This window comes from Quercus robur, chromosome 2, assembly GCF_932294415.1.
Source record: "Quercus robur chromosome 2, dhQueRobu3.1, whole genome shotgun sequence".
In the NCBI taxonomy this organism is placed as follows: Eukaryota; Viridiplantae; Streptophyta; class Magnoliopsida; order Fagales; family Fagaceae; genus Quercus; species Quercus robur.
Window position 1 is genome coordinate 75,675,007 of NC_065535.1, and position 10,134 is coordinate 75,685,140.

Genomic DNA, 10,134 nt, shown 5'->3' on the forward strand with positions numbered 1-10,134 from the left:
TTTTCCAATTGGATAGTGTCTAGATCCAGTTTCTGTTTTCAATGTTTATCCACTAACTCTTTTTTTTTTTTTTTTTGGAGAGGGACATATATAGTTTATCCACCAACTTCAAATAATGATAATAAATCTGTAACACATTCATTCATATTGGTTAGTTTTGGATTTGTTTGAACTTTGAATAAATTTATTTTTTATATATATTTTTTAAAATGGAATTTGTTAGAAGAATCTCAGTTAAAAAAAAAAAGTTCTATTCAAAAAAAAAAAAAGGTGTAAATATCTATAAAAAAAATAAAAATAAATAAAAAAACCTACTTGCTCAAAATAAAAAATAAAAAAACACCTATCATTAGTCATCATTACTGGATTCTAATAAAAAAAATAAAAAATAAAAAACTTTATTTCAAAGAAAACAAAAAAGTACACGTGGGGAAATTCGAAACTACAATCTAGTAATCTACAAATATAGATGACGCGATAAATCATTCTAATTCCTTAAACTACGCGCAAGGACAAGGAGCCAAAACACGTAAAATCTAATCTCAACTGAACAACAAGTAAACTCACTGTTGTTGTTCCACACGGTTGGGGCCCACGGATTTTTAAACCGAAATCCTACGTGGCACAAATTACAACCACCAGATCAAAAAACCCGTTGAGAATAGCGCGTCTCTCACCGTGGACCCCGCAGATAAGGTTAAAAAAAAAAATTTCAGCCAATTTTTTTTGATTTGACTATTCTCTGTTGTTGTTATAATATCCCAGCCCCACTGCATTGAAACTTCTCTCTCTCTTTCCTCACCTAAAATTTTATTGTGACTTTTATAATAATAATAATAATAATAATAAAGCACTGAATTTTTTTTTATTTTGTTCTTCTTCTTCGAATATCGAAATCGAATTTACCAAAAAAAGAAGTTGAAGCTGTGTGAGCGATAGAGAGCAATGGGGGCTTGTGCTTCGAAACCAGAAGGTTGCGTTAAAGGTCGAATCAAATTGCCGAAGAAGAGAAGGCACTGCCGGAGACGAAGAAGAGTTTCAAAACGCCACGTTTCGTTCAAGGACAATCTTCAGTTTGAGAACAACATTGATCGATCTCACTTCAACCCTACCTTCCAAATCCAAGGTCGTTATTCTCATTCATTCATTAAAAATATATATATATATTGATTTATTGAATTAACCAATATTTATTGTGACGAAAATCAGGAAGCTTAGATGTTGCTTGGTTCGATTCCTCTTCAATCATCGATTCTGAACGTGACGACGAGTTTTATAGTGTTCGCGATGGTATAATATTTAATATTTTCGTTTTTTTTTTTTTTTTTTTTTAATTTTTTGGATTTTTGGTTTTGAATTGAGGAGAATGGATTTTGATTACGTGTAGATGCGTTTTCGCTGAATGGTTCTGAATCGACGGTGAGCATGTCGTCGCGAAAGGATTTGAATCTGCCGAGGGAAGCGAGGCCTCAATTGAATTTGGATGGTTCTAGTAATGAGGGTAGTGGTGGTGGTGGTGGCGGTGCGAATGCTTGCTTGCCTCGTCCTGCGTCTACGGGCACTGGCCCGGCGGGTTCGCGGCGAAAATTGATTTCAAAGCTTTCCTTTAAATTGAGGGAAGCTCAAGCTGATTTAGCAGTTGGTGAGTGTGTTTCTGAATTTTGCTTTTTGTCATTTTGTTATGTTTTAGTGATATTGGAGCTTATAGTTATAGGTGTAATGTAATGTAGCTAAACATGATTGATGATGATACAGTTAGAAGGGTGAGTTATTAATATATGTTGGTTTAATTTGATAGGAGAGAGAAATACACAACGGAAGTGAAAATTAACGTGGTTTAACCTGACACATACATTTATTACGGAAAGACTTTGAGAGGCTATATTTTTAGAGCAATGCTGGTGCCACAACTCGCCCATGTGGCAAGTTGTGGTTGGTTTGGGGGGGGAGGGGTGACACTCCTCCACCCTCCACAACTCGCCACATGGGCAAGTTGTGGCACCAGAATTATCCATATTTTTAATAAGGGCAAGGCTTCGGTCCAGTACTCTTGTGCACAAATGTTGATACACATGTAAGCATTCTCTTGGGTTTAGTGCATAGGAGCATTGGACCCAAGCTTTGTCCAAATAATAATCCTAGGATGTAGTACAAGCTATAATGTGCAATTAGTATAAGTTGTGTACGTACAGTTGAATCTAGACTGCTATCTTTAATGGTGAGTAGTTGTCTTTGTTTTGCATTTGTGATCGTGGTGAAATTTGGTGTATTCTTCTCATTTTTAGTATAATGTGAAATAGGGATCTAGTGACCCATGCTGTGTCCAAATAATAATGCTAGGATATAGTACAAGCTATAATGTGCAATTAGTATAAGTTGTATAGGTACTTTGAATCTAGACTGATTTCTCTAACAGTGAGTAGTTGTCTTTGTTTTGCATTCGTAATTGTGATGAAATTTAGTTTATTCTTCTCATTTTTAGTATAATGTGAACTACTTCTTTGGTAAGATAGTTGATTGGTAGACCAGAAGCTCAAGTACGTGATCTTTTGTTTTGTCTCAGTTTCACCCAAGGCGCTTCGGCAAAAACCAATGGCGGGTACCTCAATTCCTTACTGCCCAGTAGAGAAGAGAATTCCTGATTGTTGGTCACCGATTGAGCCAAGTGCCTTCAAAGTCAGGGGAAAGAATTATCTTAGGTGAGTACGTAATACTTTTAGTAGAGTTACATTTACTTCGTAGTCATGGGAAGTGAGCGAGTATTAAGGTGTGAACTGTGGATGCCTTTCTACTTGAGTTTTTTGTTATCTTCTTCTGCGTGTTTCAATTAATTGAAATTTACTTGGCAGGGATAAAAAGAAAGAATTTGCTCCAAACTGTGCTGCGTATTATCCTTTGGGAGCTGACCTCTTCTTATCTCAGAGGAAAGTTGATCATATTGCCCGTTTTTTCGAACTTCCTCATATAATTTCAGCTGGAGAACTCCCTTCAATACTTGTTGTGAATGTTCAGGTATCCATATCTTTCGTTTTCTTTGTCTGAATTTTGAACCTTGCATCCCTTTCTTCATTTCTAGTGGAAAGATGCTGCAAAGAATTGTGGTTCTTAATATCCAACTATATTGTCTTTGCCAGACATTTGGTGATATAATTTTGTTAAATCCTACAGGGGCATGTTTAATGTATAAATATGCTTGTAACTCTTTGTACACTAGGAAGGGAAACCATTTTATTTTATTTTAAAAACCATTCTTTTTCACCTGCAGATACCATTATATCCAACTACCATCTTTCAAAGTGAAAATGATGGAGAAGGAATGAGTTTAGTTCTTTACTTTAAGCTATCTGAAAGTTATTCAAAAGAGCTTCCCTCTCATTTCCGAGAAAATTTAACTGTAAGTTGAATGCATCTCTATCTTTCTGCTCCTTAACTTTTGCTAAATGCTTCTAGATGTAGTTCCTAAAGCTCTTTATCTTTGAATATGCATCCCATGGTATCTCTCTGACTCTGTTTTTTGTGTTTATATAGTATGCTTAACTTTATTAACTAGAATTTTTATGTTTCTTTTCTTGACAGAGGTTGATCAATGATGAAGTGGAGAGAGTTAGAGGTTTCCCTGTAGACACAATTGCGTCTTTTAGGGAGAGATTAAAAATCTTGGGCAGAGTTGCAAATGTAGAGGATCTTCATTTAAGCGCTGCTGAGAAGAAGCTTATGAATGCTTACAATGAAAAACCTGTTCTCACACGTCCTCAACATGAGTTTTATTTGGTAAGTTTGTTAAATTATTATATTCCATTAGAGTGATGTACTTTATTTCTCATTCAATTTTTTTTTTTTTAAATTTTCGTGGTGAGCAATCACTAGCTGTTATTTTATGTTACACTTATCTGATATTTATGATACAATGTGCACAATGTGGTGGATTAAGGTTGCTTGTGTATTTCTCTTTGGGGGATCAAAGATAAATTTGAAAGTGAATAAGAAAGTCAGTATTGGTTTATGTGGATCTTGTTTGCCTCATGTAGTCCTGTGATTGCAAGAATCCTTCTCTTTCTCATTTTATTTTTCATTCATAAAGCTAAGTTCTAGCAGGAAAACTGCAATAGAAGTTTATATTCACCACTAGAATGAGCCAAAATTATTCATCCCCATAAAAGACCTTAGCTAAAGTAACTATTGTTTTAGTGAATTTGCATATTTAAGTTTGACATGACTGTATAAAGATCAGTGAAATTACATAAGAAATTCTTCTTACTCAAATTTTTTTTTTTATATGAACATTGTTACAGGGGGAAAACTACTTTGAAATTGATTTAGATATGCACAGATTCAGCTACATTGCCAGAAAAGGTTTTGAAGCATTCCATGATAGACTGCAGTCATGTATTTTGGATTTCGGCCTGACAATTCAGGTAACTATATTAGTTGAGATTCTCAGACAGCTAATCTTTAGTTTTTGTGAAAATTCATATCTAACCTATGCTGCCCCTCTTTGTTGATTTGAAACAGGGGAACAAGGCAGAAGACTTGCCAGAGCATATGTTATGTTGCATAAGGTTGAATGAAATTAACTTCACTAAATATAAACAACTGGGCTTTTGATCAACAAGTGTTTGAATGCTGTAAGGTTTTCCAAACAATGGAGAATCGACGAAGACTATCGACCCCAATATCTATTTATTTATACATCCTCCCTTGTGGGCACCTTAACAAATTAGATTTTGTGGTCTCCAATTTTGCCACTTGAGTGTCCTCAATTCGTTTGTACAGACCAAGAGAATGTAATAAAAATGCTCTCATTTTTTTTTTTTCCTAAAATTATGGTATATATAATAAGACATGTTAATAATTTGATATCAAATATTAAATCTATTAGCTGTTTGGATTTTCCTAAAATTATTCCTTTGGTATGGCGTGTCTAAGTACTAACTCGATGCCTTTTGTCTGGCTACGCATAAGCCTGGGTTTATAAAATCTTAAAGAAGCATATCCCATTCTCTGTCCACTAGTTCTTAATTTGGGTGTCTATTAGGCTTTTAGAGTTCCTATCTAATCATGTGGGTGAGTGTAATCCCCATGTCTAAATCAAATTCATTGGAAATGGTTTTAAGATGTTGATCTGGAAACTTAAATTCAACACCACATGGATAACATTATCTTCATGAGAAATGTTATGTCCATAACATTTTCATAATAAATCCTAAGTGACAAGTTGTCAATGATTGTTACAAGCGGAGGAAAAAAGTAATTTAAATGGTGAATGCAAATTAAAACCAATAATAGCTTACCACATAAGATTTATTATGAAAGTATCATGAAAATATTGTGGACGTAACACTTTTCTTTTCTATTATGCGTAACTTAAAATTAATTTCCAACCTACCTTTTTCATATTTTAATGAGTTGAATATGCATTTTGAAAAATTCACCGTTGGATTACATTTTTCTTTTATACCTTCTATTCTTGCAAAATACCAAGATAATAAAGCGTGAGGATTTTGATTGACAACATCCTTTGACATGATAATATAAACAAAGGTTTGCATCCTTGGTCATTTCACTCATTTGTGAAGAAAGAGTCAAGCCTGAAGCTGCTGAAAGTGTGCAATATGGGAAAGCTTGCTTGAGTGAAATTAATCCAAAAGTGAAACTATAAAAGCTGCTTAAGCGAAGCTTAGTACCCGTTTGGATTGCGTTTTTGGTGCTGCATTTGTGCGTTTGCGTTTTCATTTTTTTTTTTTTTAATTGAGAGGCACGTTTCACATGGAATTTTGTCTGTCAGTTGGTCCCGTGCACTATGCACGGGACCCACTACCTCTTGGACTAGCAAAATTTTCATTGGAATGTGTCTGTCAGTGGGTCCCATGTACTGTTCACGGGACCCACAAACCTCTTTTTTCAATAAAATTTTCATTAAAAATGGGTCTCACGGTACTATTCACACATTTAAAAATTATTTTGTTACAGTGTTTTTAGTTTTTAGCAAGACTATCATTTTTTTTTTTAAATCTTTTAAAGCACAACTTGTTGAGTACAAGACACGAACGATATTATTACACATATCAAGGCAAGTCTTACTTAGTAAGTCTCTCACAACCCCTCTTGGTTTTGTTTTTGACCTTGCATCCTCATGTTATACATTAATTTAACGAAGATTTTCAAAAACCAATGTCTTGTGCTTCATAGAAAAATACTTTTATTTTCCCAGTGATAAATTGATCCCCAAGAGATTGTTTTAGAGTTTGAAATCACTGTCATTTTAGTGAGGTTCATTGTTACAAATATTCACGAGGTTTTTTTGGAGGGCAAGAAGTTTTGGTTTATAGTTGAGAGAGTAAGTTTTGGTTTATAGGATTCAAGAGTTTCTAAGACTATTGCAATAGGAAGGGAAGTGGGCCATTGCATAGGTCATGTGAATGGTTAGGATACAAAGATTTTGAGTGTTCTGACTAATTGTAACTATTTATGAATTTTCTATGAGATTGTTTGCATGCCGGGGTGGTTTTTTCCATTAAGGAAAACTAGTCTAAATACCTTACTGCAATTCAAGGCTGTTTTTGGTGCCAGACCTACTCATTATTTGGTCTAGACTGTGTGGTAAAAAGACTTGTTTTACTTTGTGGGGAACTACTCTGGCTTGCCTTTTATGGACCATTTGGAGGGAAATAAATTTGAGAGTTTTTGAAGGAACAGAATGTTCGAATGCTTAACTAAAATCTCAAATTTTGAGTGTGTTTTAATCGCTGATGTGGCACTTAGTAATAATACTAGTGATATTGTGTCATTCAGATACTAACGTTGTTGTTTAGTACACTAATCTATTGTATGTTTCTTAATTCGTAGGATGGTGATGGTGATTTTGCAGTGGATATCTAGTCTCCCGGTACTTAACACTTATCATTTGATGATATGCAGTAGGCGATAGTTTGGACCCTATTTTGGAGTAGTTACTGTGACATTTTGATATTTATAATAAAGTTTCAAACTTTGATATATATACACATTATAGTTGGAAGCTTTATTATAACATTTTAGACAATTGGAATGTATTCTTTTGTGTAGGACATTCTATATAGTTAAAATGTATTCTTTTGTGCATGACATTCTACATAGTTATGCAGAATGTATTATTTTGTTCATAACATTCTAGACACTTGGGATGTATTATTTTGTGTATAACATTCTAGACATTTGGGATGTAATTATTAATATAGTGTAATTAAATATATTTAGTTTCTTGGTTTAATGTGGTATTGTATTTGCTATTGGAAAATATGAATTGTGGTTCATTACAGTTGCTATAAAATATGTATTGGAAAATATGTATTGTAGATACATTACAGATGCTAAAAATATTTTTTTTTAAATGACCTATTCCAGCGTTTTAAAAACCGCTGGAATAGGGTATGGGCTTATGCCCTATGCCAGCACTTTCAATAGCGTTGGTATAGGCCCTTTTAATTATATTCATTGAAGACCTATACCAGCACTTTCGAGAACGCTAGAATATGTATTGCCTATGCTAACGCTTTCAAAAGCACTGGTATAGGCATTTTTAATTATATTCATTGAAGACCTATTACCAACGCTTTCGAGAACGCTAGTATAGGTTGTATTCATATTTCCATGAATACCCTATATGGGCAGTTATAAAACTGCTGGTATAGATAGACCTATACCAGCGCTTTTTAATAAACAAAAAGTGTCGATATAGGCCCTGAAATCCGCTGGTACAAGTCTTCAAAGCTATTGGTAAGGGCTGTCTCGACACAAGTAAAAACGTCAGAACAGGGTTAGAAAAGCGTTGGGATAAGTGTCGGGGCTTTTGAAAAGTGCTGGTACAGCTTCGGCGACCCTATACCAACTGTCACTGCCCGGCAATTTGAAGCGCTAGGAAAAAAAACATCTGGATAGAAATTTTGACCCTATTCCATAGTTGCTATAAAATATGTATTGTAGATACATTACAGGTGCTAAAAATATTTTTTTTAAATGACCTATTCCGACACTTTAAAAACCGCTGGAATAGGGTATGGGCTTATGCCCTATGCCAGCGCTTTCAAAAGCTCTGGTATAGGCCCTTTTAATTATATTCATTGAAGACCTATACTAGCGCTTTCGAGAACGCTAGAATATGTACTGCTTATGCTAACGCTTTCAAAAACACTAGTATAGGCATTTTTAATTATATTCATTGAAGACCTATTACCAACGCTTTCAAGAACGCTGGAATAGGTACTGCCTATGCTAGCGCTTTCAAAAGCGCTGGCATAGGTTGTATTCATATTTCCGTGAATACCCTTTAGGGGCAGTTATAAAACTGCTGGTATAGATAGACATATACCAGCGCTTTTTAATAAACAAAAAGCGTCGATATAGGCCTTGAAATCCGCTGGTACAAGTTTTCAAAACTATTGGTAAGGGCTGTCTCGACACAAGTAAAAACGTCGAAATAGGGTTTGAAAAGCGTTGGGATAGGTCCCAGGGCTTTTGAAAAGTGCTGGTACAGCTTCAGCGACCCTATACCGACTGTCACTGCCCAGCAATTTGAAGCACCAAGAAAAAAAAACGTCGGGATAGGAATTTTGACCCTATTCCATAGTTGCTATAAAATATGTATTGGAAAATATGTATTGTAGATACATTACAGATGCTAAAAATATTTTTTTTAAAATGACCTATTCCGGCGCTTTAAAAACCGCTAGAATAGGGTATGGGCATATGCCTTATGCCAGCGCTTTCAAAAGCGCTGGTATAGGCCCTTTTAATTATATTAATTGAAGACCTATACCAGCGCTTTCAAGAACACTAGAATATGTACTGCTTATGCTAACGCTTTCAAGAGCACTGGTATAGGCATTTTTAATTATATTCATTGAAGACCTATTACCAACGCTTTCGAGAATGCTAGAATAGGTACTGCCTATGCTAGCGCTTTCAAAAGCGCTGGTATAGTATGCCATAATATGTTTGTTTGGCTTAGATTTAGGAGTCTCTCACTTTCTATCCCAAGTTTATTTATAGCAAAAGTAAAACATTACAACACAATGTTAAAGCGTCCAACTAATTTTCATTTTATGAATAGAAGAATAAATTGGCCTCTATTTAGGACGCACAAGACACTACACAAAAAATGTTTCTAAACCATAAAAACAAACTTACCGCTAATTGACCTAAATAACTTGCCAATTGAAATAAGAAACCTGCTATACTTGATCCACACTTGATATCTTTAGGATTTGCTAGCTGTTCCTTTAGCTAGTAGCTACTAGGAACATATTTAAGTAGATACTTCCAAGCCAACAAATTATAAGTAGGATAAATGCTAGACATCTACATCGACAAAGAAAAAGTCTTGAAATAGATGGAAGCATACACGAAATTCCTGTGGATTTTCCAATTTATCAATGATTGCTCCAACCAGTTTTCTTACATCAACTTCAGGATTATAGGCATATTCCTCTATATAGTCTCCTGTGAATGCTATATAACTAAAATATTTACAAAATATTGTTAATTATATATTAGTGTATATAAGCAACAAGTTCATAATCAATCATAGTTATCTTTGGAAAAAAGAGAATAATGTTTTGCTATTAACCATCACTGGATCTTGGCTCATCAACCTCAAGTTTCGAAATCTAAATTGATTTTTTAGAAAATGTGATTCCAAGCCCTGCAATAGAGAAGAAGAAAATTAACACTCAACTAAGTTTATTTTTTGAGAAACACTCAACTAAGTTCAAATGGTAAAACATCATATTATTGATTTTGGCTCAAATCAAGACCCACATTTGAGTTTTAGACTTTTAGTAGTCAAATGGGATGAACAAACCTGAATTTTTTCTTTAAAATTGGTTAGAACGCTTGATAGGCCTTGACTCTAAGAAGCTTCAAGTATCATATAAGAACAGATCTGTAGTATCATATACCATGCAAATCTTTTAATCAGTATCCAAAGAATTAATATGAAAAAAAAAATTATGGATATTAATAGAGTCTACTTTTTCTTCTACTATCCATCAAATAATTTCAAACAACTAGTAAGGTGGAGATTACTCAAACAAATCATAACAAGTTTAGTCTTATTTGTTTTCTAAAAACCTTATATTTCTTTGCTCATCCTAATTT

The 10,134-nt window shown here is 34.2% G+C and overlaps 1 protein-coding gene across 1 annotated transcript; it reads left to right on the plus strand.

Annotated features, from left to right (window-relative positions):
* The first annotated feature begins 798 nt into the window (after positions 1–798).
* LOC126715047 (uncharacterized) lies at positions 799–4,820 on the plus strand. Its single transcript, XM_050415479.1, has 9 exons — positions 799–1,126; positions 1,210–1,290; positions 1,388–1,642; positions 2,564–2,699; positions 2,850–3,012; positions 3,266–3,394; positions 3,577–3,771; positions 4,293–4,415; positions 4,513–4,820. The coding sequence occupies exons 1-9, from the start codon at positions 946–948 to the stop codon at positions 4,603–4,605; spliced, it is 1,356 nt and encodes a 451-aa protein (XP_050271436.1). The 5' UTR covers positions 799–945; the 3' UTR covers positions 4,606–4,820.
* The last annotated feature ends 5,314 nt before the right edge of the window (positions 4,821–10,134 follow it).

Excerpts from the sequence above, each read along its gene's own strand:
- LOC126715047 (XM_050415479.1), top strand. The coding sequence starts at position 946 with ATGGGGGCTTGTGCTTCGAAACCAGAAGGTTGCGTTAAAGGTCGAATC. Across the intron at positions 1,643-2,563 it reads TCAAGCTGATTTAGCAGTTG|TTTCACCCAAGGCGCTTCGG; the intron begins GTGAGTGTGTTT and ends GTTTTGTCTCAG. Across the intron at positions 2,700-2,849 it reads AGGGGAAAGAATTATCTTAG|GGATAAAAAGAAAGAATTTG; the intron begins GTGAGTACGTAA and ends TTTACTTGGCAG.